We start from the raw sequence: 27,381 nt of genomic DNA on the forward strand, positions 1-27,381 counted from the left end.
GCCCATGTGGGTATCTAGGAGATGCACATTCTGGGCAGAGGGAAGAGCAAGGGCAAAGGCCCTGAGGCAAGAAGGTGCTTGGCAAATTAACCGAAAAAAGGAAGTAGCATGGCTGGCAGGGAATAAGTAAGGGGAGATGAGGGCCAAGGCAGGTGGGGCCCAGCTTATGGAGACTGAGGGACTTTGCACTTTATTCTGAACTGATCAGCGGGCCCTGGGGAAGCTGGGCCTGGGCTTGGGTGCAGAGCCCACTTGGTACTGTGCATGTGTGTGTGTGTGAGTGTTGGGTGGGGAAACACCTTTGATCTCCCCTCATTTACCCTGGCTTCCTGGACAGGTCCTTCAGGAAGAGACAGTAACGGGGCCAGGACTAAGGTGAGGCATGTGAAACCTGGAGTGAATGAGGCACTTGGCTCAGGTGCAAAACTTAAGGGGGCATCAAAAATTCAGCTATTAAGATAAAACAATATTTTCCTGTAATACGTATACAAATCCAAATTAATGCCAAAAAGTCTACGATGAACAAAATGACAATATTTTAGATAAAGACAGGATCTGACCCTGAATTTGCCTGATTAATTATCTTAATCCTGGTCCTGTTTCCAATAAAACTTTATTTACAAAACAAGGCAGCTGGCCCAAAGACCTGTAGTTTGCCCATTTGGTATATTAAAATATTGCCTTAAAATATTCCTTATCGGGCTGGGCACGGTGGCTCATGCCTGTAATCTCAGCACTTTGAGAGGCCAAGGCAGGCAGATCACTTGAGGTCAGGAGTTCCAGACCAGCCTGGCCAAATGGTAAAACCCCATCTCTACTAAAACTAAAAAAATTAGCCAGGTGTGGTGGCAAGCACCTGTAGTCCCAGCTGCTTTAACCTCGGAAGTGGAGATTGTAATGAGCTCAGATCTCACCACTGCACTCCAGCCTGGCCGACAGAGCAAAATCCTGCCTCCAAAAAAAAAAAAAAAAAAAAAAATTTATTTTGGCATCCCCAAAATCTTGCACACCAGGTGAGTGTCTCACTTACCTCACCCCAGTCCCGGTCCTGGGCCCCAGTGCTCATCCCTCCAGAGGATGAGAGGCAAAGGGATTTCCCCAAAGAAGTATAGTAGTAGATAGTGGGTCTGGCATCTGAGCTCCCATGCCAGGCCTCCGGCCTGGCCGTCATACCCTATCATGCTCTGAACTGGAATGTTGATTTTAATGTGTTGATTTTAAAAACTTTTTATTCGAGTATAATAGTCATACAAACAAGTGCCTGCATTATAAATGTTCAGCTTGCTGCATCCTTAGAAAATGAGCACACCTGTATAACCAGCATGTGGGATTAAATTTAAAGCATAATTTACATTTCCAACAAAATAGACATTAGTACTGGGCCAGATTCAGAGGGCTTTTGAGATCAAGCAGGCGACTTGGAACCGTAAGGCTCCAGGACTGAGCTGATGCAGAGTTTAAGGGCCCTGGATTGAGACTGAGAAAGCAGGGGGAGGGGTGCAGCACTGAGGTCTAGGGTTTGGGAGGGGGCCCTACACGCGGGAGGAAACGGAGAGAGGCGGTGAGGATTGCCTTTGGAGATGGGTGAGGCCCAGCGTGCGCGCCCAGGTAAGCAGGTAAGAATGCAGCAGCCGTCAGGCCCAGGCGCGGGCGCGTCGCGTCCGGGTGACTCAGCCCGTGCCAGGAAGGGGGAGTTGGCTCAGCTTTCCAGAGGTCCCGGACAGCAGCCGGATCCCGGCCGGCTCCTGGGGCACTAAGACAGGCCCCCGCAGCTAGCAGCCCGGCCTGGGGGGCGGAACTCTCTCTTCCCGTCCCGCCCCACCTTCCTCCGGGCCACAACCACCCCAGCCCATCGCTAGGACGTGGCCGCCGGTGCTGAAAGCGCTGCCGGCGCCGTAGGGGCCATCCCGGTCCTGGCCCCGACGGCGCCCGGAGGACCTGCGATAGCCGTAAGTAGCGACTATGGGGGCTGGGAGAGTCCCAGAAATGCGGAGCTGGGACGCCCGGCCTCCTACGTCCCAGCTCCCCACTTCTAGACCCGGCTGGACGCGGCACTAGAAAAGGTGGCCTGGTGCCGCCGCTGCCTTCCAGTGTGCTCACTGGCCCTCGTGGCGCGGAGCCCAGACGCGGCCCCTAGGCGGCCCTAGACAAGTGTGGCCGAGACGCTGTCACCCCAGGGCGCTGCCCCACCTGAGCATCATCCCACGGGTCCGCCCAGCCCCACCTGGAGAGCCGCAGGCTCCAAGGTCTTCCCCAGTCTCGGGCACCAGGTTCCGGGGTCGCGCTGAGGGTCCCTGAACCCTCTCGGATTGCCTGGCAGCGGCTCCTTCCTACCACCAGGGCTCACCATCCATACGCGCCGCCCGCCTGGCCCCACCGGGAGAGGCTCCTTCCCTCCCCTTTCTCCCCGAACCCACATCTTAGAAGCCGTCAGATTCTAGTCTGGATCCCAAAGAAGGACTGAATTCGGAGGACCTCTCTTTGCCCCCAAAGTCGGTTTTCTGACACACATTCCCACGCACAGCTGGTAGGGGCAGGAGGGTCCGGGATGCTCTGGGCTGCTGCGGCACAGGGGAGGCTGGTTGGTCACTAACCGGATTTCCCGGACAGACAACTCTGGCGGCGTGGGCGGGTGGCCTGGGAGCCCAGATCCTGGTCCCTGGCTTAGGACCCCGGGCGGAGACTGGGGGGGTGGGCAAAAGGTGACTGAGGAACTTGATCGCGCCCATCTTTGGGGCAAAGAGATTTGGAGGCCGCAGTTATTCAGACAGTTGCACCAAGTGGTTGAGGTTTCTCTCTCCTGATTTTCCAGTGACTTTTACAGACTTTGGACAGGCAAAGGAAAACGTGCAGTCCGCGGGGCTCCGGGCCTCAGAGGGCAGGGATTTGGGGAGACTGAGGCCCCGCTCCGAGAGCGCGGAGGAAGCGCGCCCAGCCTGTTTCCTGTGGGGGCTCGGGCCTCGGGCGCCCCGCGGACAGACGTGTCCGGCTCCGGGCTGGGCCAAGCCCTGCGCGGGGGAGGGGACCCGCAGAGGGGCGACTGGGAAGGCGAGGAGGGGGCGGGGAGAGGGTGGGCCAGGGAAGAGGGGAGGGGAGAGGCAGTAGGGGAGGAGCGAGAGGGGCTGGAGGGAGAGAAGGAAGAAGGAAGGGGCGAACGGCGTGAGCTGGCGCCGAAATGGGAGAAAGCAGCGAGTGAACGGGGAGGGGGCGCCAAGCGAGCACCCGGGAGCGAGCGGGACCTGGGCGGTGGCGCCCGGAGCAGGCGCACATGGCGGGCCCCGCGCGCGGATCCGACTGGAAGAGAGTGTAGCGAGGCTCGCACGAGTGAGTGGACGTGGGAGGCGCGCATCTGCGGGGAATCGCCCCCTGCCCGCCCCTGGCCCCGCCCGCTGAGCCCTGTTTTCCGCAGGTCCGGGGCCGATGTACCAGGTGAGCGGCCAGCGCTCCTCTGGCTGCGACGCGCCCCATGGAGCCCCCAGCGCAGCCCCGGGCCCAGGTAGGACGAGGAGTGGCGAGCGAAGCTGGACAGGGGCGGGTGGGCGGTTGAAGGGACCAGTTATTAGTTCTCCCCTTCGTCCCCAGACGCGGGGAGACGACTCCGGGGAGCTTGGTGGGGGTAGGGACTAAAAGTCTGGGTTTGAGGACTTGGTCCAAGGAGAGTAGGGGGCTGGGCGAGGGAGGCAGGGCCCTGAACAGAGGCTGCGGCTGTGCCAAGTTGGCTCCAAATCCCCGCAACTCCCGACACCAGACACACACACACACACACACACACACTCCGCGGTGTCTGTCTGTCCGTCTGGGATTTGTGTCTCAACCGTTTCTGCCCAATGTGTAAATATTTGTGGGGGCCTGGTGTGGGGGAGGGGGCGTTGTCTGAATCTTTCTCTACTTCCCTTCCCCCAGCTCAACCAGAGCCCAGTGCTTCCCGAAAACTTTTGTCTGCCGCGAGCGGCTGCAGGACCGGCCCCTCCCCTCTTTCTTGCCATCCCTTCTCCCTCGCCTTCCTTCCCTCTCGTGCAGGCCAGACCCGCTACCCCTGCCCTGTGCACACACACGCACCCCAACCCAGTGTCTACAGCTCGAGTGAAATGCCCCGTCCCACGCCTGGCGCGGTCTGTAACCTACCCGCGATTCCTGGGGGAGCCTCTCAAGCCAAGGACGGTTTGTGACTCCCTGAAGAGGTTTGGGATAGGGGCATCCCCGGCCCTGGTTCTCAGTCCCTTCTCACTGGCCAGGTGCCTAAGCCGAAGCTCCCAAATGGAAGACCGGGTCAGGGAGAAGTCGGGAACCTCTGGGATGTGTTCAGGGCCAGGGGAACCGCGTGCAGGAGTGTGGACCCGGCTTTCATAATTGGAATCTCCACTGTCTTAAGTCGTTGCCTTCCTCCCCGCCAGCCCCATTCCCCCTTTCCCGTCTTTGACTCTGAATAATGAAGGTCTACTCCTGAACCTCTGACACCAACTCCCTGCCTTGCCTTGGACAAGCTCCTTCCCTTCTCTGGCCTCAGCCTCCACATGCGCTCTCGCAGCCAGCCGTCCTGCCTGCCTGTTGGAGGAGGCCCCTCTCCGCTCCCCACCTACTTGGTATGGACGCCTAGTTGTGGAGGTGGGGGGTCCTCTAAACCAGAGTGAGGACAAGTGGAAGATGTCTGGCCAACAGCCAGCACATAGATGAGGCCAATGTGTCTGCAGCCCATCTTGGCCAAGCCTCAGATTCCCTGCAGTCTCTGTGGGGCCCCTGCAGTGGGGCCTTCTGAGGGATGAGGGCCTCCAAGAACTGGACTCCTTCAGCCCAGAGGGACAGCTGGGGGCAGGGCACTTGGAAGGGTCCTTCTCTGTGTCTGGGAACCTTCCCTGTCCCACTGGGCCTCCCTCCTGCCTCCTCCCTTCCTCAGCCTCCTGCTCTCCCGTCCTCTTACTCTCTCCAGCTTTCTCCCTCCCCTTATCCATTTTCTCTGCTCTCCCTCCACTACCTCCTTCCAAGATCCCCTTCCTTGTTGAAGCCATTGTCAACGCCAGCGCAAGAGGAGAGGGCTAACTGCACAGAACCGGGGCCAGGGTGGGCAACTGGGAGGGTTAAGCCCTGGGCTGTAACTTGAGGCCCCCCAGTGCCCCAGCAGACCCCCTCCCCAGCCTGGGCTGGGCCAGACAATGCGGCTTTCATAACTCAAGGCTTTGCTCTGCCACCGCCTTGGGAGAACGAGCCTGCTGCCCAGGAAGCCCAAACCGCAGGAGACCCAGCCAAAACCCCACAGACGCCTGAATGTGAGACCAGAATCCCCCACGCTTTACTCCCTGAGTGCTGACAGAACAGCAAGGCCATGGCGCTGCCACAGGGGCCCTGCTGGCAGGACAGCCAGGGAGCAAGTCGGTCCCCTCCCTCAGCCGCCCCAGGTGCAGACAGGGCACAAGGGGACGCAGGGCAGATCTGGTAGGGGCAGGTGGCCAAGCCCCCACACCCTTGGCTCTCCTAGTGGCTTCCTCCCCACCCACCCCTGAGAGCCCCGGGAGCCTGGCTCCGTAGCCCACAGGCACATTTTTGCCCAGCACTGGGGCGCCACATTCCTGTTCATGGTTCTAAATTGAATTTCCTGGGGATTTGGAGCCTTCAGACCTAAAATAAAACCAACTTGTCCCAGCCTAACTGGCCAGCTCAGGCCCTCTTTAGTTCTCAGCTTGGTGGCCTGGGACTGTGACCATTGGATTCACACTCACCTTGTGTGTATCAAAGGAGTCCACCCTCTCTGACTTTCTTGGGGGTCAGGTCCAGATGCCACCCCTAGTCTTCAGCCCTTTCTTTCTCTTTCCCCTGACAGGGGCATTCCAAACTCCAGAAAGTACTCCCCAATAGGCATTTACCAAGTCCCCCCCTGGGGATGCAGAGATGAGTACGGACACCACTCCAAGGGAGTGAGTTGGGAGGGCTGTAGTCTGGTTGGGAAGCCAGGACTTCACTAACAAATTATAATTAACAAGAGGGGACACTGGAACTAAGTTCTCAGCAACTGGGTCAGAGAAAGCTGTCTAGAGGAAGAGGTGAAGTTCGAGCTTGGTCCAGGATGAGTTGGGTTTGGAAAGTGGGAGGGATAGGACCTTCTGGTCAACAGGAACAATATAAGCATGGGTGGACTGGTCAGAAGATCCGGCAATGGCCCACACCATGGAGAGGCCAGTCTGCCTGGAACACAGGATCCTGGTACATTGATAGATTGAAGGTCCAGACTGAGGCTTTGAATGCCAAGTCAAAGAAAGATTGAAGTATGGGGTTCCAGCCACCACTCTCTGACCATATGAGGTTCTGGCCTTCCCTCTCCAGAGATGATCAGAGTTCCAAGAGGGAAGCCCAAATCCACGGTCCACAAAGACAGTGACGAGAGCTAAACTTAAGGCACCAGGCAGTGGAGCTCTGGAATAGGCCTCTCTCCACACCAGCCAGGGATGTTTTGGCTGGCACTCCCATGGGCACTGTCTAGGCTTGAACCCATCCCACCTGAAAGAGGTTCCCCCCACTCCCTGTTTGTCCAGGACCACCCCTCAACTTGGTGGACAGCAGGCAGAGAGAGCCCACCAGAGTCCTCGCTGAGGGTGTGAGTCTCAGCCTTTCCTCTTGGGCTCATGCATTTAAACATGACTCCCACTGCCTTCTGGGGCCGGCTGTCTTTCCAGAGCTCCAGGCATTTACCAGAATCTTCTCCCGCGTCAGGAATGGGAGCGTGTTGAAGCAAAGGGGCTGTTGCCTTTCCCTATCTCCCCTTTGTAGATAGCCACCCTTGAGAGGAGGGGTACAGGGCTGTGGGCTTCTGCTCGGAGATGCCACCAGCATGTGTGGCACCCAGTGCAGATTAGAAAAAGGTGCCCCCTTGGTCAGATGGAACAGGTGTGCAGTTGGGTGAGCAGATGGCACCTACTAGGAGGGCGAGGACTTCAGCCCCATCCACTCACTCCCTTGGCAGGCACCTTCTGCAGAACATGAATTGCACATCCACACAGGGGGCCTCCTTCGCCTTTGCCGGCCACCCCCTTGCCTCCTGCCCACCCCACACTTCCACCCTCCAGAAGTTTCTCCCCTGTGTGTGGCTGGACAGCGGTGTCTCTTGGTTACAGAATGGAAAACTGGGCTCTCTGCCCCTCTGCTCCCTCTGTTCCAAGCAGGAGCTGCTTCTCAGTCCACACCTAGGGGTCTGGGCCACCCGGGCAGTGTCTCCTCTGCAGACCAGGTCTTCCTGCAGCTGCTTCTTCCTTTTCCTTCTGCTTCCCTGTCTCTGGATACTTGGCACAGCTCCCTCTTCTGCCCTCAGTGCTGGTTTGCTGGGTCCCCGCTGCAGCCCCTCCTGGCTTCGGAGTTTCTCTGTCCCTCTGTGTGTCTCCAGGTCCGGATCATTGGACTTGGTTTTCTTTCCTTCCTCATTTTTCCTCCATGGTCTGATGCCTGGTAGGCTTCCTGCAGAATGGGCCTCCTCAGGCCTCAGTCTGCACTCTATAATTTCCTGTTCCCACCAGATCCAAGGCCACCAGCCCTGTAGGTGACTGTCAGGCGAGGCTGCCCAGAGAGCGGAGATGCTTTGGGTAAGGCGGGTGGAGATGTGAACTCCAGGCTCCTTAAACCCTCTTCCTCACCTTCCTCCCTCTCTAACACTGTGGGGAGGAGGGGGAGCAGGGCAGGGAGCAGAAGTCCAGGCTCTCTCTACCATAGGAGTCACAGTGTCACCTCTCTGAGCCCTAGTGACCTCAGCAGGAAGCCTGGGAAGTGACCGGAAGGCCTGTCATGCCCCAGCTATCATTCTAGGCTTCCCGGCCTCAACACCACCCCGGAGCATGTGGCTTCCTTGCTCACACTGTAGCGGCTCACTCAGGGGTCTTGATTCCTGCTGCTCTTCTCAAAACTCCCCCTCTGTGCTGCTGATTGGTCAAGACTCAGTGTGAGTATTGCCTGCCCCAGGAAGCCTGCTAGCCACACTCACCCATCTGGGCTAGGTGCCCGTCTTCTGTGCTTCCAGCATTCTTCCAGATGCCCCACTGTAACTCTTGCACCTCTGTGTATGTAAGAGCCACCAGCCCACCCCTCCCCTGACCGAGAACTCCAAGGCAGTGAGCTGGTCTTTCTCACTCGGGTATACCCAGTGCTTGTCATATTGCTGGGTGCTTCACAGGTATTTAATAAATGTTAAACCACACAGAACAGGAAGGAAGGAAGGAAGGAAGGAAGGAAGGAAGGAAGGAAGGAAGGAAGGAGGAGGGAGGGAGGGAGGGAGGGAGGGAGGGAGGAAGGGAGGTCAGAAGCCGAACTACTTATTAAAAAAAAAAAAGAAAGAGAAAGGAGAGAGGAAGGAAAGAAGAGAGGAAGGGAAGGAGGGACGGGGGGAAGAGTAGTAGGGCTGTGAGTGAAAGGCTTGAGAACAACCCCCAGTGAGCATTTTCTTTCCTCCTTGAAACCCTGTGGCAGGAGCATTAGGACCACCCTTTCCTTTTTTTTTCCTTTTCTTTTTTTGAGACAGAGTCTTGCTCTGTCGCCCAGGCTGGAGTGCAGTGGCGCGATCTCGGCTTACTACAAGCTCCGCCTCCCGGGTTCACGCCATTCTCTTGCCTCCACCTCCTGAGTAGCTGGGACTACAGGCGCTCGCCACTGCGCCCAGCTAATTTTTTTGTATTTTTAGTAGAGATGGGGTTTCACCGTGTTAGCCAGGATGGTCTCAATCTCCTGACCTCGTGATCCGCCCACCTCGGCCTCCCAAAGTGCTGGGATTACAGGTGTGAGCCACCGCGCCCGGCATTGGACCACCCTTTCCACACAAAGTAACCCAACTCTGATAACTTGCCAGGCTGGTGACTGGTGAATGCAGGGCTTGGATCTTCCGCTCCTCACTCAGGTCTTTCTGTCTCATTACACCCTGTGGGAGAGTCAGGTTCCCCAGTTCAGGGCCCAGGGCCATGGCAAGATGCCTCTAGGGGCCAGGGTCCGGAGCTAGGCAGGCCCCTGGTTTCCTGGAACTTAGGACTCTGAGCCTCCCTTTTCATGGCAACTTGGTCTTAGCCCTCAAGAGCCATATCTGACCTGGTGTAGACCAGGCTCAGGACTAGGAGAGGCACCATCTAGCACCAGCATCTTCGCTTGCCTGCTCCCCCTTGTCCAAAATCCTCTGATCGCCCAAAACCCATTTGATTTCTCAATAATTAACCCAGCTGTGTGGGGAGCTCTCAACAGGCCCAAAGAGCAGATGGAGCTGGAAGGAACCCACCCCTGCCTCCCTGGAGCCATGGGCCCCGGGAAAGGTTCCCAGCCAATAACTCTCCTGCCCTGCACGACTCCCAGGAGCGCCAGCCCTCCCTCCCCGTCGCCCCAGCTCCTGTCTCCAGGCAAGGCCTGTGGTTTTTCCCCGGGCAGGTGAGAGCATGCCTGCTGGGCCTGCCGCTCTCTGTGCTTCCCACGTGGGGCCTCTGGGGCGTCCATTCCCCTGGCTGTGGGGGACCAGACCCCTTGGAACAAGGATTCCCAAGGGGTGTCTGAGGGTCATGGCCACAGAGGGCTGTGCTCTGGGCCCAGGGAGGCAGCTGGGCCACAGGATCTTCCTCTCAACATGCTTCCAACTCCCATCCCCCAGGCCTGCATGCCCAAGCCTCCACTGATCCCTCTAATTACCTCCCTCCTCTCTTCTTTCATCTCTCATCTCCCTCTCTTTGCCTCTCTGTCCCCCCCACCCCCTGCCCCGCTCTCTCCCTGTCTGTGTCAGCCCCTCACTGTTCTCTGTGATTGATTCCATTTCAATTCCCAACACTACCCTGTGCTTCTGTGTCTCTGTCTCTGCGTGTGTCTCTTTCTGGGTCTTTCTGTGGGGTGTGTACTCTCTGGGCTTCCCTGCTGTTTCTCATCATCTCCCCATCTCCCTGTGTCCCCCTCTGTGTCACCCCCCTCTCCCTGTGTCCCCCTGTGTCACCCCGCCTCTCCCTGTGTCCCCCTCTGTGTCACCCCGCCTCTCCCTGTGTCCCCCTCTGTGTCACCCCGCCTCTCCCTGTGTCCCCCTCTGTGTCACCCCGCCTCTCCCTGTGTCCCCCTCTGTGTCACCCCGCCTCTCCCTGTGTCCCCCTCTGTGTCACTTTGCCTCTGTGTCCTGTGTCCCCCCTGTGTCCCCCTCTCTCCCTGTGTCCCCCTCTGTGTCACCCCGCCTCTCCCTGTGTCCCCCTCTCCCTGTGTCCCCCTCTGTGTCACCCCGCCTCTCCCTGTGTCCCCCTCTCCCTGTGTCACCCCCTCTCCCTGTGTCCCCCTCTGTGTCACCCCGCCTCCCTGTGTCCCCCTCTGTGTCACCCCTGCCTCTCTCCCTGTGTCCCCCTGTGTCACCCCGCCTGTGTCACCCTCGCACCCCGCCTCTCCCTGTGTCCCCCTCTGTGTCACCCCGCCCCCGCCTCTCCCTGTGTCCCCCTGTGTCCCCCCTCTCCCTGTGTGTCACCCCGTGTCCCCCTCTCCCTGTGTCCCCCTCTGTGTCCCCCTCTGTGTCACCCCGCCTCTCCCTGTGCTCTTTTGGCCTCTGCATCTCTGAGTCTCTTGTTTCTGTGTCTCCTTGCTCCTTCTCCCAACATGATATGTGGGGAGGGGGCAGGTGGAAGGCCACCCTCTTGAGACCCGTGCATCTCTCCCTGTCCTTCCAACTAACTGCATAGGCTGAGGTCTGATGAGAGGCCCAGGCTGCACCCTACACCCTTACATTGCCACAGCCTGGGCCTGCCCCGACCCCTGGCTGAGTATGTGGAAGCTCGGACCCCTTTCTTCCTCCCTCCCTCACCTCCCATCCCCCATCCCTTTTTTCCCCTGAGCCTAGGGGCCCTAGTCCTGCAGGCTGGGGAGCTGTGGGTTTGAAGATTGCTCCATTTCTGCCTCCTGCCGCCCCTGCACAGAGCCACTATAATTACATGTGGCTGCGGTTCACCTCTTCCCCAGTGCTCTGGCCGGCTCCTTGTCCCCCTCCTGACTGTAGCCCCTCCCTGCTCCTCACCCCCAGGTTCCTCTGACTCCTCTGCCATCATCTTCTCTGACCCAGTTTCTCCCCTATCTCCCTCCACGCTCTGTATCACACAGTGCTACCTTCTCCGTCACCTCTGCCCCTGCTCCATCTCTATCTTTCTCTCCATTACTGACTTTTGCGCTATTGCTGCGTCTCGCTCCCGTCCCAGGCTGTCTGTCATTGGGTCACTATGGATCTCTCTTCTGTGCCCAATCTCTTGCAGTCCGATGCTCTATCTCCCTTTACCTCTACCTCTCACTGTCCCTTTATTCTCCCTGTCACTCTCAATGCCTGTCCCTATCTCTCCATCTCTGACCATCCGTCTGTTCTCCCGTGTTGTGTTTCTGCCTCCTCTCCCTACTTCTCTTTATACTCTGCCATCTCTGCCCCTCCCGACACCACATGCACACGTGCACACACTCAAATGCATGCACACCCTTGCTCACTCCCAGATTGTGGTTTGGGAGCTTTCTATTTTGGAGCCTGGTGCTGTTGTCAGATAGAGTAAGGGCTGGGTAACTGGTGCAAGCAGACAAAGAATGAGGGTTCAGTGGGCATGCTGGGCTGTGGGGCGGGGCCCACGGCTGGGCAAACAGGAAGGCCTCAGGAAAATGAACCTCAGTCATCTGCTTTTTTCCTAGCCCAGACCCTATCCCTCCTTCCTGGGCTGGAGGTAGTAACAGGATCCACTCACCCTGCGGAGGCAGCGCCACAGGAGGGCTCCCTGGAGGAGGCGGCAACCCCCATGCCCCAAGGCAATGGCCCTGGCATCCCCCAGGCCCTGGACAGCACTGACCTTGATGTCCCCACAGAAGCTGTGACATGTGAGTCCTAGGGGGCCAGGACGTTGGATGGCAACATGTAGGGGTTGCACTAGGGAACTCAACGCAAATTGGTTGGCAAAAGTGGGTGCACCCAGTTGGCCAGAACCTTGAGGGTTGTAGCACGGGCAGCAGAAAGGGGAAGGGCACTGTCACTATGCTTTCTGTCAAGGGGAGGAGCTCCATTGCAAAGTGACTCAGAAGCAGGGAGTGTGGGCAGGCTCCAGGCAAAATGGCTCAGGACGGAGAGCATGCGGCTGCCTGGAGAGAGGCACCCCCGGCCTCAGGAAGAGATCCGCGGGGCTGAGGTCAGGCGGGCAGCCAGAGCCTGATGCAGCTCCATCCTTCTGGGAATCAAGGGTAAAAGGAAGAAGCCCCCAGTTGCTCTGGGGCGAAAGGAACAAAATTCAGCTCCATTCCCAGGCCTGGCTCGAGTTCTCCGAGGAGGTTCTGGGAGGGCGAGAATTTTCCACCTTCACCCTCAAGAACAGGAGAAGCAACAGCTGGGATCATTTTATAATTAACAAAGATTTGCCCACATCCATAGACACATTTTTATTTTCCAACTTTCTTTCCCTGAGTGGGCTCACTTGCCCTCCTAATCAGCCTGTAGTGAGGCAGCAGGATGGCTACTGTCAAGTCCATTTTACAGATGAGGAAACAGGCACAGAGAGCTGCCCACCCTGGTCCCAAGCTGGGAAACTCAGGTCTCCTGGCCCAGCACTCTTTGCAGTGCCTGCCTGCATGCCCAGCTGGCATGGCTGAGCTGGGAGCCTCCTCCAGCCAGGGCATCTGGGGCTAAACCGGACTCCCTGGAAGTCAGGGTTACTAATCCCGCTGTGCACGGCCCTCGGTCTCCTCCAGCACACCCACCAGCAGAATTGAGAGAAAGAGGTCAGCGCCGTGGCCTGGAGGGGCCTGGTGGGAATGGGACAGACGCTCCTGTGTCTGTGAGCCCTGAGTGTTTGCTCTGTGACTCAGCCCCCACGGCCATGGCCACAGGCAAGCTCTGTGTCTGTCCACATCTCGCAGATCCCTCAGCTCACCACACACTCCCGCCCTCTGGTCACTGTGCCCATGTTTAGGCAGAAGGGCAAGGGGCACCGAAGCTGGCCGAGGGCTCAGCCCAGTCACCCAGTGTGGCGCCAAGAGGTAGGGGCCAGATGATTCAGGCCTGGCCACTTCCCATAGCCTTAACCCTGTTTACCCAGATGCAGGCACCAGCCACACCTCTTGCTGGAGGCTCCCAGCATGGAGTGTCTCCAGACCCTGCCCTCCACCCTCCCCCTGACCCCCCACCTTGTCCTCAGCTCCTTTCTCCCAATCTTCATGCCCTCCCTGCTCCACTTCCCAGCTATAGGACCTCTGGCAAGTTTTCCCCTCTCTGGGCCTCTGTTTTCTCATCTGTGAAATGGGGCCAGTAGTAGATCTATTGAGATGCCTAAAGAAGCTACTCCACCTGAAGCTTCTAGCACTGTGCCTGGTACATAATACCTACCTGAAACATGCACGCCACCAGTTATGAGGGTAGTGATTGGTGTGATAGCAGCAGCTTATTCCTCAGTCGCTTGTCTCCCAGCCTCTGCCCCTTTGCAGGCCTCTGCCCTCTGAGCCCCAGCTCCTAATCTCTAAGCTCATCCCATCTCTGACACTTGCTAGCTGTGTGACCTTGGGCAACTTACTGTTCCTCTACCTGTCCGGGACTCAGTTTCCTCATCAGTAAAAGGCTAGCGATACTGAGGGGATCCGTGAGCAGCAAGTACTTAGAAGGGCTGGCGTGCAGGAAGCACGCAGCATGCAATGTCGTGACTGCTGCCATCGCTGGAAGACCCAGCCTCTTCAGCCAAGGGAGGCACCGAAGCCACCTTCCCCTCTGCTTGGGCTCCAGGGCCCCCAAGACATCTCCCTCCTACACAATTCACACACACACAGACCAGGCCTGAGGGAGATGGGGATCCAGACCCTGGCTTCTGAGGGACTGAAGTGCCCCACCTTTACAGAGGGTCCTTGGGGCCACAGGGTCCTACCCAGGAGTCAGGACCCCTGCACAGCTGAGGGGCCCCAGAGCTCTCAGTGACCCCTCCTCAGTCCCTCCTCACTCCCCGCACCATGCACACCTCCCCTCATCTCTTGAGAACAGAACTGAGCCAGCTGGTTCTCACCCAGAACTGGACATCCCTGAGCGAGGAGCAGGAAGGAACTCGGGGTTTGGGGGGTCTCCAGGGTCACCTTGCTTGCACGCCATTGATAAAGCTGAAGTTTGGTCCCTCAGCCTGCAGTGGGGACCCAGGGGTCCTGGCTTCAGGGGTCTCCTCACTGCCCTTCCTCTTGCCTTCTTCCCTCCCTCCTCTCCCAGACCTCAAGGGCCCCTCCCCAGACTCTCTGCCAGCTGACCATAGAGGCAGGATGGGGTTGGGGGTGCGGAGGACAGAGGCTTAAGTGGAGGCACCAGGAGGAAGGAGCAGGAGGTAGAGGGGCTACAGTGAGGAGCCCCTGGATTCCAGAGCCAGGCGTTCGTCTCCAAACAGATGTTTCCAATAAATCACCCAGTGCGCCAAGGGCAGTAACAGCTGGGGGCTTGGCAGAGGCCGAGGTGAAGATTAACTGCTTCACTGCTGTGCTCCCGACCCCAGCCAAACCACCCCTCTTCCCCAGCACCGCCACTGCCACCACTCTGCCAAAACTCCAGGATGGCAAGAGCAGGAGAATGGACTTTGTGTGAGGAACAAAGGAGGGGTCCAGGGCTCTGAGCCTCTGCCCTTATACGTCTGTTATTTCTGGACTGAGCACTGAACTGAGAGTCAGGAGCTAGGCCCAACTCAATTTCATGGCGTGGCTCTGGACTAGTCATTTCTTCTCTCTGGGCCTCAGTTTCCCCATCTGCAGGATACAGGTCTGGCTGGGTGCTTTGGGTGTATGTAAGAATGAAGCAGGCAGGATTCAAGCATAGCTCTGGGGGCTGAATGACCCCCACCCTTTTCCCATCACCCTTTCTCTTCATCTCTCCAGGCCAGCCTCAGGGGAACCCCTTGGGCTGTACCCCACTACTGCCGAATGGCTCTGGCCACCCCTCAGAGGTGGGCAGCACCAGACGGGCAGGGAATGGTGCCCTGGGTGGCCCCAAGGCCCACCGGAAGTTGCAGACACACGCATCTCTCGCCAGCCAGGGCAGCAAGAAGAGTAAGAGCAGCACCAAATCCACCGCCTCCCAGATCCCCCTCCAGGCCCAGGAAGGTAAGCACCCCGTCCCATCTCTCCCTGGGAGAGGCCTCCAAAGCCAGGTTCCTCGAAGCAGGACGCACGGGCGCACAGGAGCACCTTCACCAGGCTCCTGCTCAGAAGTGCAGGATCTCAGCCTCCTTCCATGCCTACTGGATTGGAATCTCTGATGGAGCTTAACAAGCCCTGTAATTAAGCCTGTAATCCCAGCACTTTGGGAGGCTGAGGCAGGTGGATCACCTGAGGTCAGGAGTTTGAGACCAGCCTTGCCAACATGGTGAAACCCTGTCTCTACTAAAAATACAAAAAAAATAGCCGGGCATGGAAGCTGACGCATGATCAAATCTTAGAACCTTGCAGAGTACACCTGTTGGGTAAAGGTGTACCTGCCTTCTCAAAGCCACCTCCCCACCACCCCCCAAACCCCTCCCCATCCCTGCTCTCCCAGAGTTACTGTGACAAGGAACGGAGCCACCTGGGTTGATCCATCTTAAGCCACTCTTTCTGGAAACAGAAATTTTCTGTTTAGGGAGGAAAAAAGAACATGTAGCAGAATAAAACGGTGCTGGGGCAGGGCTGCAAGGTGCAGTGGGAGGTCAGAGGATCCAGACACCCAGCCAGCTGATGCGCCTGCAACACAAAGATCCTCTGCAGGGCCACGGGGGCAGCCAGTCCCTCCTCACCAGCCATCAACTGAGCGTGGCTAACAGCTGCCTGAGCTCAGTGATGGCCTGACCTTTACCTCAGAATGTTCCTGTGATTCCTGTTCGTGTGAAGGGACTCTGGCCTGGGCATCTGCAAAACACATTTGCACGTAACATGCTCAGAAACCTTCCAACTCCACAGATTCTGCCCAATAGTCTTTTTTTTTTTTTTTTGAGACGGAGTCTCACTCTGTCATCCAGGCTGGAGTGCAGTGTGCAGTGGCGCGATCTCGGCTCATTGCAACCTCCTCCTCTCGGGTTCAATTGATTCTTCTGTCTCAGCCTCCTGAGTAGCCAGGACTACAGGCATGTCCCACCATGCCCGGCTAATTTTTGTATTTTAGTAGAGACGGGGTTTCACCATACTGGCCAACTTGCTATTGAACTCCTGACTTCAGGTGATCCACCCGCCTCGGCCTCCCAAAGTGCTGGGATTACTGGCGTGAGCCACTGAGTCCGGTCCCAACAGTCTTATTTACGAAGGAGCCATTTATTCATTTAAAATGTCCTGGCTGGGCGCGGTGGCTCACGCCTGTAATCCCAGCGCTTTGGGAGGCTGAGGCGGGTGGATCACCTGAGGTCAGGAGTTTGAGACCAGCCTTGCCAACATGGTGAAACCCTTTCTCTACTAAAAATACAAAAAAAAAAAAAAAAAAGAAAAAAATAGCCAGGCATGGTGGTGGGCGCCTGTAATTCCAGCTACTCGGGAGGCGGAGGTTGCAGTGAGCCAAGATCGCACCATTGCACTCCAGCCTGGGCAACAAGAGCAAAACTTCGTCTCAAAGAAAAAATCAAATGAAATGTCCTAGGCACCTGCTACGTGCTGGATACCCGGTTCATAACCTCATAAAGCTCTCATAGAGACGTAGATAGATAATCGCCATATGATGTGTTAAGTGCAGTGATAAACTCACACAGAGGATTATGCAAACACAGGGAGATCACTCACACCAGCCCAGAAATCTGGGGAGGGAATCCTGGGAAGGCTTGGAGGCGATGTCTGAGCATGCCTTAAAAGACCAGAAGGAGGCTCCAGCCAGGAGAGCACAGAGCTGAGAAATGGCCAGTGTGGCTGGAGGGTGAACTGCCAAAGGTGAAACTCCTGGCAGGCAGGGGTCCTGGGAGATCCTTACCAACCAGGCAGTGAACCTAGACTATCTGGAAAGCAGTAGGGAGCCACTGAAGGGTTTACACAAGGAGGTGACCTCGTTAGATTTACATTTGAAGATAACGACCCTATCCAGTTTGGAGAGAGATCAGAAGACCCTAGTCCCTCCACACAGGCATGCGGGAGAACAGGATGAGACCCTCCACAGCATAGTGAGCCTCCCAGAGGGCCCCCGGCCAGGAGAGTTGCGCGCTGTGCCCCAGGGCCTGGCCCCAGCACACGGAGGGCTGCAGGACATGGGCTCTAGGGCCAGCAGCCTGGATTCAAGCCCCAGCTCCACCACCTCCCAGCTGGTGCCCAGCGCAGCTTCATGCATTTCTATTCACTGAGCACCTCTATGTGCCAGGTGCTGTTCTAGGGACTTGTAATCTTTCAGTGAACAAAATGGACAAAGATACCTGCCCTGCTGGAGTTTATATATCCGGTAGGAGGAGCTGACAGTGAATATGAGGAAACCGTGTAGCACAGTGGGAGGCGACGTCCTCTGGGGGATGAAGAAGACAGTCAGGTAGGGCGGGCAGGGAGTGTGAGGCAGAGCCAGCCGGTGGCAGCACTGAAGCGGGTGGTGGAAGGCCTCGATGAGAGGTGGCATTTGGGCAAAGAAGGAGATGAGGGAGTCAGCTGAGCATGTGCCTGTGGCAAGGTTGTTCCAGGCAGAGGAATCAGTGCCTGCATGGCCAGGGAGCAGCCAGGAGGCTGGCATGGCCACAGCAGACCGATCCGGAGGAGAAGAGTGGGAGAAGAGAACTAAGAGGGCACAGGGATCAGACAACAGGGGGCCTCAGAGGCCACCTCAAAGACTTCAGCTTTTATCACAAGTGACATGTGAACCATGGGAGGGGTCTGAGCAGAGGAGGGCCAGGATCCAGCAGATATTTCTAAAGGATCCCTCTGGCTGGCTGCGGTGTGGAGCGGAGATGCCGGGGGGCGGTGGTCAAAACCAGGGAGTGGGGACACCAGTGAGCAGGCTGTTGAAGGTGTCCAGGTGAGAGATGAACCAGGTGGTAGGATTTTGGGTGTAGACTTAATTTCTATCTCTCTCTCTCTCTCTCTTTTTTTTTTTTTTTTTTTTTTTTTTTTTTGAGACAGAGTCTAGCTCTTGTTGCCCAGGCTAGAATGCAATGGTGTGATCTCGGCTCACTGCAGCCTCCACCTCCTGGGTTCAAGCAATTCTCCTGCCTCAGCCTCCCAAGTAGCTGGGATTATAGGCGCATGCCACCACACCCAGCTAATTTTTTGTATTTTTAATAGAAATGGGATTTTGCCATGTTGGCCAGGCTGTTCTCGGACTCCTAACCTCAGGTGATCCGTCCACCTCGGCCTCCCAAAGTGCTGGGATTACAGGCGTGAGCCACTGGGCCCAGCCGACTTCTCTTAACCTCAGTCTCTTCATCTGTAGAGTGGGGCTAGTACTAGCCCCTGCCTCATAAAGTCGTTGGAGGCCTAAATGAATCTAATTCATGCACAGCACTCAGAACAGTGCCTAGAACATGAATCACTCCATATGTTGGTTAAATAAATAAACAGAGGGTGGCTAAGAGCAAGGATGATCCAGACTGCCTGGGCTGGACCCCTGCTCTGATGTGCTTAACTGTCTGTGCCTCGGGGTCATCACCTAGAAAATGGAGCTGTGGGGACAGATACGTGAGCTTCATGGATGCCGAGTGCTTGGCATGGGCAGGGGCACAGTGAGCACTCAGCGTCCCTGCCGCTGCCGCTGCCGCTGCTGCTGGGCCCCCACACCCCCGGCTATTTCAACACACGCCCACCCCTCCCCTCTCTCACCCCTCCCCGTCTCCACCGCCCACCCCGCAGACTGCTGTGTCCACTGCATCCTGTCCTGCCTGTTCTGCGAGTTCCTGACGCTGTGCAACATCGTCCTGGACTGCGCCACCTGCGGCTCCTGCAGCTCAGAGGACTCGTGCCTCTGCTGCTGCTGCTGCGGCTCCGGTGAGTGTGCTGACTGCGACCTGCCCTGCGACCTGGACTGTGGCATCCTGGATGCCTGCTGCGAGTCCGCGGACTGCCTGGAGATCTGCATGGAGTGCTGTGGGCTCTGCTTCTCCTCGTGAGCCTCTGTCGGGGGCTGGGCCAGCCAGGCACCCCTGCAGATTCCAGCAGGGTCCCTCTGGGGCCAGGCCCGGGACTGTCACACAAGGCTTGAGAAGCCCCCTCTCCCTGGTCCTCTCCCACTCATCCATGTCCTCTCAGAACCCCAGCCTTGAAAATGGTGAGGGGGACACTTGGAGAGGCCACCTCCTCAGCCGTGGGTGGTGGGCCCATGGTAGAGAAGCCTGAACTCTTTACTGGGTTACCAGGGACATACATTACCAAGGACCTGACAGGACAACCTAGGGGCAGGGCTGGGGTGGGGGCCGCAGAGGGCAACCAGGGCTGCGGAACACTGTGAAAGTTACTTTGGGGAGGGCGGGCCTGTGGGGCTGAGGCTCTCTACCTCTCCCTGCTCCTGGTGCCCGCCTCTCTCCTCCACCGCCTCTCTCCTCCACCCTGGGGCTTAGAGGACAGCAAAATGTGAAAAGAGACGCCCCACCCACCTTCGGCCAGCCCTCTCCAGTCTCCTTTCCTGGGCTTTTGTGGGGGCCTAACCCACGAAGTCACCCCAGAGGGCAGGGCTAGGCGAGAGCCTGGGGTGGGGCGGGAGGGGAACAGTATGGAAAAAGACTGGAAGGGGAAAGGGAGGGAAGGGAGGGAGGGTCTGTTCTATTTGTTGCTGTAAATAAAGATATTTGTCCATCTCAGATTTCCTCAGGACTCATGACTAATTGCCATGGACCCTGACTCTCAAAAGCAAACGCCCCCTACCACCCCTAAAAAGGACCCACATGGACAAGGCTGCCCTGCCCTCTGGGGGCCCTGCCTCTTCTGCTTTTCTTACCCCAGAAACTGCCCTGCCCTTCACGTTCCCCTCCCTTCTTCATGTTTCCCACTAAGGGAAGAAGGTTAAGGGGGTACCGTCTCCCACCGTTATTTCCCTGTTCCCACCAAAGGGAGGGGAAGCCCAGAGAGGGAAGAGTTAACCCCGGCATGGAATTAATTAACAGCAGATGTGTTCGGGTTTTGATTAATTAATCTCCTGCTGACTCCAGCTTCTCCAGCTCTTCCCCATGAAGTCCCTCCAAGGTGTAGGTGACGCTCCAAGGTGTAGGTGACGCCCATGTCAGTGCCAGAGGGGTGCCTGGGAGGGAGCTACTCTAGGCCTGGGGCAGCCCAAGCTTGCCCTTGGGCTTCACTGGAGGCCCAGTGGGGGTCACACACCCATCCTCAGGCATCCCCCTATTGCCAGGGGTCTGAGAAAGAAGGAAGCCTTGTCAGGACTGCAGGAGCCCCTACAGCCATCTGTGGGGCGGCCTTGGTGTGCAGAGGGAGGGGCCTGAGAAGCAATGGCAGCTATGAGGACCTCAGGGCCTCACTGGGGGCAGCTGGACCCCGATGTAGGGGGCCAGCTGGACCAGCACCCTCGACACACATCCTGGACCTGGAGGAGGCCAGGAGAGGTCCAAGGGGCATGAGAGGCTCTGAGACAGTTAGGGCAACTTGGAGGACATTCAGCTGATGAAGGCCTTGAGACGGGGGCCCCAGGGGTATTGGTGGGCACTGCTTCCAGGCATGAAGGCTTGGAGTGGCTCCAAGGGATTCTGGAAGGAAGGAGGGGAGACTGGGAAAAGGGCCAGATGAAATCCAAACTCTCTTAAGGAATGTCACAGGAAGGAGCAGCCCATGGCCTTGGGAGTGGGTTTCATTGCAGCAGGAGGAGGGGGTTCTAAGAGGCAACGAGAGAACTAGCTGCCCCCCCGCCTACTCCATCCCCACTCACACATGCCCCATTTCACCATCTTCAAGGTTTTCTGACCTCTGAGAGCACACAAGAAGCTCAGGACACAGAGAGGAAGGGATCTGCCTGGGGTCTCACAATCAAGCCGGGAGAGGGGCCCCAAGGCCCCCCCGCAGCACTCGTGTATCTATTTGTGTGTATTTTAACATTTTTTTTTTAGTTATTGCCTGCCCAAGGTACAGAAGGATTGAAAGTCTAATCTGTGCACACACAAGTATTTACATGTATGAGTTTTCTTTTTTTTTACAAAAATGTGAGGATCCTGTACACACTGTCCTATACCCTGTTTTTCCCACCTGGCCGTATCTTGGGGAGCTTCCTTCCCAGCACACGGAGAGCTGGCTGAGCTGCCCTGGATGGATGCGCCACAGTCCAGGCACCCAGCTCTGCTTAGTCCGCTCCCAAGCGCTTTGTTACAAACCAGGCTGAGCGAGGCATACCCTTTTGCATGAATGAACTGTATCGGCAGAATGTTCGTGAATATGGGATTGCTGGGCCTACCATTGGCAGGACTGCCCAGCTGTCCTCTGTGAGGGTGTACAGCCTCGGCTCACTCAGCCTCGGGGGCATCCACTTCTCCCACTGCCCTGGAGAGACAACGGTGGGAGAGTTTCCCATTCAGTCCTCAAGGCTGGGGTCTGAGGGGTGTTAGGGAGGCCAGATCAGGGGGTGAAGGGGCTCCTGACCAGCTCGATATCTGGTCCAGGTGGGCAGGAAGGCCTGCTCCTGGTCCTACCCGCTCTGCAGGGCTGTGGCAGGAAGAGGGGCCTCTGCAATCCAAACAGCGATTTCCTGCTGCAGGCTCCAGGCTGTTTTCTTTAGGACAGTGGCTGAAACCCTAGAGGCTAAGCTGGGTGGGGGCAGGACTGGGGAAGGATTTAGCCAGCCCCACAACACACACACACACACACACACACACTCCAAACACACACCACTTCACACCTACATGTACACACACATACACTCACACAGACTCCATACAGTCACATACTCACATACATTCCGCAGGCTCATGCATTCCACCACCCACACCACACACACACTCACACCACATCTGCACACACACAGACACACACTCACACATTTCACAGCCTGCAGCCGCCACCACCCCTGGCCTGCCTGAGGCTGGGCTGCGGAGACTCATGCCTGTCCATTCCCGCTTCGTCCCATGCCTGCCCTGCCTTCCTCACCTCCCTGTCTTTGCCCAGGTGGCCCTTATCCCTGCCAGGCAGCAAATGGCAAGCCCTGGCTCCGGGCCCTTCCTTCTCCTCGTGGTCCACTACAGGCTCCCAGGCTCTGCTTTCCAATGGCTGGGCTGAGCCAGGAGACAGTTCTAGGCCTGGCTGTGCTGTAGGCCCCCCGGGAAGAGGCCCTTTCCTCCCCAGGCCTTAGTTCCCTGTGTGTATGACGGAAGAGCGGGGAGACTGCAGCCGTAATGGTGGCCACAGCATCCAGGGAACACCTGCCTCTCTCCAGTCTTCTTTCATCTTTGGAGCAACAGATCGGGCCACTTTTGTCCGGGAGACGTCTTAAGAGGCCACCCCCGCCCCCTGGGTTGTCTAAACCAAGGTGAGCACCCCCTGCTTGTGGGAGAGAGGTGGTGAGGCCAAGCTAAGCCATCTGTGTCCAGTACTGTCCATGACCACTCAGTGACCTTGTGTGCCAAACCTAAGAGAGGTGGCCCCACGGCAGAGCAAGTAGCTGAGCTAGGGGCTGGTTTGTGAGGGGAGGGCAATCAGCCGGACCCCTCGGCCTCCGTAGTCTCCATCAGCTTCTCCCTGTATTAGGATTTTTTTTTTTTTTTTTTTGAGACGGAGTCTCGCTCTGTCACCCAGGCTGGAGTGCAGTGATGCAATCTCCACTCACTGCAAGCTCCGCCTCCCGGGTTCATACCATTCTCCTGCCTCAGCCTCCCGTGTAGCTGGGACTACAGGTGCCCGCCACCACGCCCGGCTAACTTGTATTTTTAGTAGAGACAGGGTTTCACCGTGTTAGCCAGGATGGTCTCGATCTCCTGACCTCGTGATCCGCCCGTCTCAGCTTCCCAAAGTGTTGGGATTACAGGCATGAGCCACCGTGCCCAGCCTGTATTTGGAACTTTAACTGGCATGGCCTGTTCTCATACTCAGAGCGGGGCAAACTGAACTTCAGGCCCCGTGGCCTCCATGGCTCCAGAGCTGCCAGGACAGAACACCGCTAAGCAGCTCTGACACTGGGCTGAGCAGGTCCACCGCTGCCCCATGCCATCACCCTTAACGGCTTCACCTGCTCCCCAGGGTGATGGTCCAGTTGTGGGGGCTGGGGCTGGTCCCTGGGGTTTTCAGGCTGACTGACACTCCTGGGGCTGAGCAGGGCGCAGCAAGACTCCACTTGTTGACCAAGCAGGGAAAACAGCTTAGCTGTCCTTGGGGCTGACCCTGGGCAAAGAGAGGTGAGGGAGAAGCAGGGACAGGAGGCTCAGGCCACAGTGGGGGAGTAGCAGGTCGTGGAGACAGAGCTCACAGACCTGGTCCCTTGTCATCTCTGTGCAGGTGCTCCTCTGCACTCTGACTTTCGTAGGCTGGTGAGGACACGCGGTATGGGATGGCACTCGCAGTCACAGCCCTCTTATCACCCAAGCTGGCCCCTCGTCTTTCACCTCCTCTGGAGAAAAGCCATCTCCCAGCCCTTCCTTGCCTCTCACCTGGTTTCACCGCTTTTCCCCGGCTGTAGCCACCTTCCCATTCACAATCCCTGCCATATCTGGGTCTGCTTCTTTCTGGGGGTGGGGCACATTTCCTCCTACTGCAGACAGATACAGGTGGAGTGCGAAGGGGTAGACACACTGTCCACCTGGCACCGTCTCAGTTCTACCACCTTGGGGCCACAAGGCAAAGGCCAGGGAGGCACTCTGATTGGCCCCGCACATGCAACAGGCTCATCCCTGAGCCAATCACGGTGCCAGGGGATGGAGGGCTGCAGCTGGCCAGGCCTCATTGTGTGCTGCCTCTGTGGCCTGGGCAAGTGGGCTACTTGGCCACCCCTCCAGACCCTGATAGAATCAAGGAAGGGAAGCCTCCCGAAGAGGTAGGGGTGCTGTAAGAAAAACAGGGGGAAAACTAACAGATTAAAACAACAGAAGTTACCGTGGGGTCAAACTACCACGGGTGTTACAGAGAAGTCCCTGAGTGGAGGAGACCCAGCTGGAAACCTCAAGTTGTCAAGTGCAGCTCAGCACATTTAGCTGGAGAAGAGAAGGCAAGAATGGCCTTCAAGTACCTGGAGCTTGGGGAGGAGAGCGCAGCTTGTTTTCAGCCTCCAGCAGGTAGGGATAAGACCGAGAAGCAGACATAACAGAAAGAGCATTCCCAGCCCCAGGAAGGAGAGAACATTCTGCTAGCAAAAACTGCCCCAGGGAGGATGGACCGCCACAGCGGTGGGCAGGGTGGGGGTCATCCTTGTTCCAAGGACTATTCTGGGGGAGCGGGTGTAGATTAGGTCCCTGCCCAGGTATTGACAGGGTGGCAGAAAGGACAGATGGTGGAGAGTTTTTACAGGTGGCCCCCACAATTCCTTCTAACTCAGACCTTCCGTAGCTAACAACATAGACTGCGGCAATCTGATAAGAGAGAAACACAGGATTGAAGGTAGTCGGGGAGGTGGAGTAAGATGAAGAAAAGGAGACAGAGACAAGGAGGCAGACAGGAGAGGGCAGACAAAGTAAGGCCCTCGGAGACAGAAAGGTGAAGCAGCAGGCTGCAGGCACACAGCCCCCAGCCCCTCCCAAGGTCGCCCGCTGTGGGCTGTGGGGCCGTGGTGCCCCTTAGCCCGGGTCCCTCCCGGGCATGGAGCCTCCGCAGAGCTGGGCAGCTCAGCATTAATTAGGACCTGGCTAATGGCTCGGAAGATTGGCCAGTTCTAGGGACGCTGATGAATAGAGACCGCGCTGAGATTTATTCCTAATTATCTCATTTGTCTCCCCCCATTACTCTTTATGGCTGGGATTTATGGGACCATTAGGGGGGCCCAGCCAGGCCAGGACGAGTGTGAGCCTCGAGATGCTTCATGATAATAACAATAACAATGCTCCTCCTGGCCCGGATTAATGGAGAATTTACCTTCTTGCCCTCTCCATCCCCTGTCCTTGGGACCCCAGACACCAGCTGCCCCCATGTTCCTCTCCCATCCAGGACCCCTGGCCCTCAGCCACCTGTGGAGTTCAAGCCTGTGCCCCCCTCTGCCTTCTGCTCTACCCCAAGGGCTCAAGGTAGTAGTAGGAGGACCTGATTTCAAAGGTAACAACTCTGGGACAAGGCTTGTATCAATATTGATGTGTTCCGCAGCAAGCCACAAAGAATCCAAATAAATGTGGCTTCAACTGTAAGGACATCTATTGTCTCCTTAACTAGAAATGCAGAAATGGGTGAGCCCTGAGCTGATCAGGAAGCTCAAAGACACCATCAAGGATCCTGGCTTCCATCCTTCTGCTCCGTCATGCCCAGAATGTGGTCCATGGCTCCCCTCCTAGTCACAAAATGGCTACTGCAGCCCCAAGCATTGTGTCTTTACACATGACATCCCTCGAGAACAAAAAGAGCAGGTGGGCTGGGCACGGTGGCTCATGCCTGTAATCCTAGCACTTTGGGAGGCCGAGGCGGGTGGATTGCCTGAGCTCATCAGTTCGAGACCAGCCTGGGCAACATGGCGAAATCCTGTCTCTACTAAAAATACAAAAAATTAGTTGGGCATGGTGGTGCATGCCTGTAATCACAGCTACTTGGGATGCTGAGGTACAAGAATCCCTTGAACCCAGCAGAGGTTGAAGTGAGCCAAGATCATACCACTGTACTCCAGCCTGGGCGACAAGCAAGACTCTGTCTCAAAAAAAAAAAAAAAAAAAATAGAAGCACAGGTGGAAAAAGGGGCCTTCTTCTCCCTCACCTTTTACCAGAGCAGGGAGGGAACAATTTCCAGAAGCCCCAACAGGCTTCTACTTACATCTCTGCCCAGATTGGATCATATTCCATCTTAGGTCCGACTCCTCCAGAAGCTGACTCTAGACAAGAATTGAAGTGCAAACAGTTTACTTAGGAGGGGGTTCCAGGAAACACCAGTAGGGCAGTGAGGAGTGTTATCAAGCTGGTTACCACTGTGGGCAACTGGACATGTGCTTCTGAGGGAACTGTGATATTAGCACAGCAAACCCATGGTCACCAGTTGAGGACTGTTCCCAGCGGGGAGTGTTCTCCGGCGCTCCTAGCCTGCTGGGCTGTGGAAGAAAATCCCCCAGAGGCAGAAGGGGGCCAGGGTGCTCCTCCCTGAGAAGGACCAGCGAACAGGCAGGCATTAGCAGAACCTGCCCTCACCCGCCAAGGGGAGTGATGACTGATGGTGAGATGAACCGAGCTCACTGTTGGGCAGGGAGAAAGGAGCTAGCTTTAGGGACTTAGCCCCAGGGTCTGCCACAGAGCTCCTCCCCACCTCCTCTCCCCTGGACTCTACTACCCAGGCCAGCCACAGGGGACAAGCTTCAGTGTGAGGTGAACATGAGAACAAACCACATAGAGAAGGTGCGTTTCAGCCCCTCTCCTGTTTAGAGGGTTCATGTCAGAGTCCTCTTCAAGAAGATTTCTGGAAGCCACTGTGTGAAAGTTCTGTGAGCTTCCCATTAGCCAGAACTTAGTCACATGGCCACATTCAGCTGCAAGGGAGGTGTATTAGTCCATTCTCACACTGCTATGAAGAAATATCCGAGACTGGGTAATTTATAAAGAAAAGATTTTTAAAGGATAATTGATTCACAGTTCTGCATTGCTGGGGAGGCCTCAGGAAACTTACAATCATGGCAGAAGGCAAAGGAGAAGCAGGCACCTTCTTCACAGGGCAGTAGGACAGAGTGAGTGCAAGCAGGGGAAATGCCAGATGTTCACATGTTCATCGTCAGCTCTCGGGAGACTCACTCACTATCACGAGAGTAGCATGGGAGAAACTGCCCCCATGATCCAATTGACTCCACCTGGCCCCACCCTTGACACCTGGAGATTATGGGGATGGTGGGGATTACAATTCAAGATGAGATTTTGGGTGGGGACACAGGGTGACTAGATATGAGGGGACAGCTAGATGTCTCAACTACACTACCCAACAGCCATTTGCCTCTTTTTTTTTTTTTTTTCTTTTTGAGACAAAATCTCTCTCTGTTCCTCATGCTGGAGTGCAGTGATGCTGCAGCCTCAACCTCCCAGGCTCAAGTGATCCTCCCACCTCAGCCTCCCAAGTAGCTGAGACTAAGGCGTGCACCATCACACCCAGCTGATTTTTTATATTTTGTAGAGACAGAGTCTCATTATGTTGTCCAGGCTAGTCTTGAACTCCTGGGCAAAAGTGATCCTCCCACCTCAGCCTCCTACAGTGCCAGGATTACAGGTATGAGCCACTGTGCCTCACCTTCTTCCTTTTTTTTGTTTAACAAACCTTCATTTAATTTACTCTTCTCCAAGCAGCCATGAGATTCAAAGAGAGCAGACGCCAGCTCCAGGGGATTAATCATGATTGCTCTAAGCCAACCTTGGTGGTCTCATCCCCCTGTCAGTGCCTGGTTTAGGAATGAGCATATGACACCATCCTAGCCAATGAAACATAAG

General features: G+C 56.7%; 2 protein-coding genes across 7 annotated transcripts in view; both read left to right on the top strand.

Annotated features, from left to right (window-relative positions):
- The window catches only part of TOMM6 (translocase of outer mitochondrial membrane 6), a 657,333-nt gene that overhangs the window by 501,199 nt on the left and 128,753 nt on the right, over nucleotides 1-27,381 (top strand). The gene's annotated exons all lie outside the window — the stretch shown is intronic.
- On the top strand, nucleotides 1,927-19,578 carry MDFI (MyoD family inhibitor). 3 transcript variants are annotated; one of them, XM_050789492.1, is made up of 5 exons: nucleotides 1,927-1,949; nucleotides 3,410-3,496; nucleotides 11,635-11,817; nucleotides 14,824-15,048; nucleotides 18,721-19,578. In XM_050789492.1, the coding sequence occupies exons 2-5, from the start codon at nucleotides 3,421-3,423 to the stop codon at nucleotides 18,975-18,977; spliced, it is 741 nt and encodes a 246-aa protein (XP_050645449.1). In that variant the 5' UTR covers nucleotides 1,927-1,949; nucleotides 3,410-3,420; the 3' UTR covers nucleotides 18,978-19,578. The 3 variants fall into 3 exon arrangements, with proteins under 3 accessions (XP_050645449.1, XP_050645448.1, XP_050645450.1); XM_050789491.1 differs by lacking the exon at nucleotides 1,927-1,949 and adding an exon at nucleotides 2,954-3,324; XM_050789493.1 differs by lacking the exon at nucleotides 1,927-1,949 and adding an exon at nucleotides 2,954-3,324 and having other exon boundaries at nucleotides 11,640-11,817.

Source organism: Macaca thibetana, chromosome 4 (assembly GCF_024542745.1).
Source record: "Macaca thibetana thibetana isolate TM-01 chromosome 4, ASM2454274v1, whole genome shotgun sequence".
In the NCBI taxonomy this organism is placed as follows: domain Eukaryota; kingdom Metazoa; phylum Chordata; class Mammalia; order Primates; family Cercopithecidae; genus Macaca; species Macaca thibetana.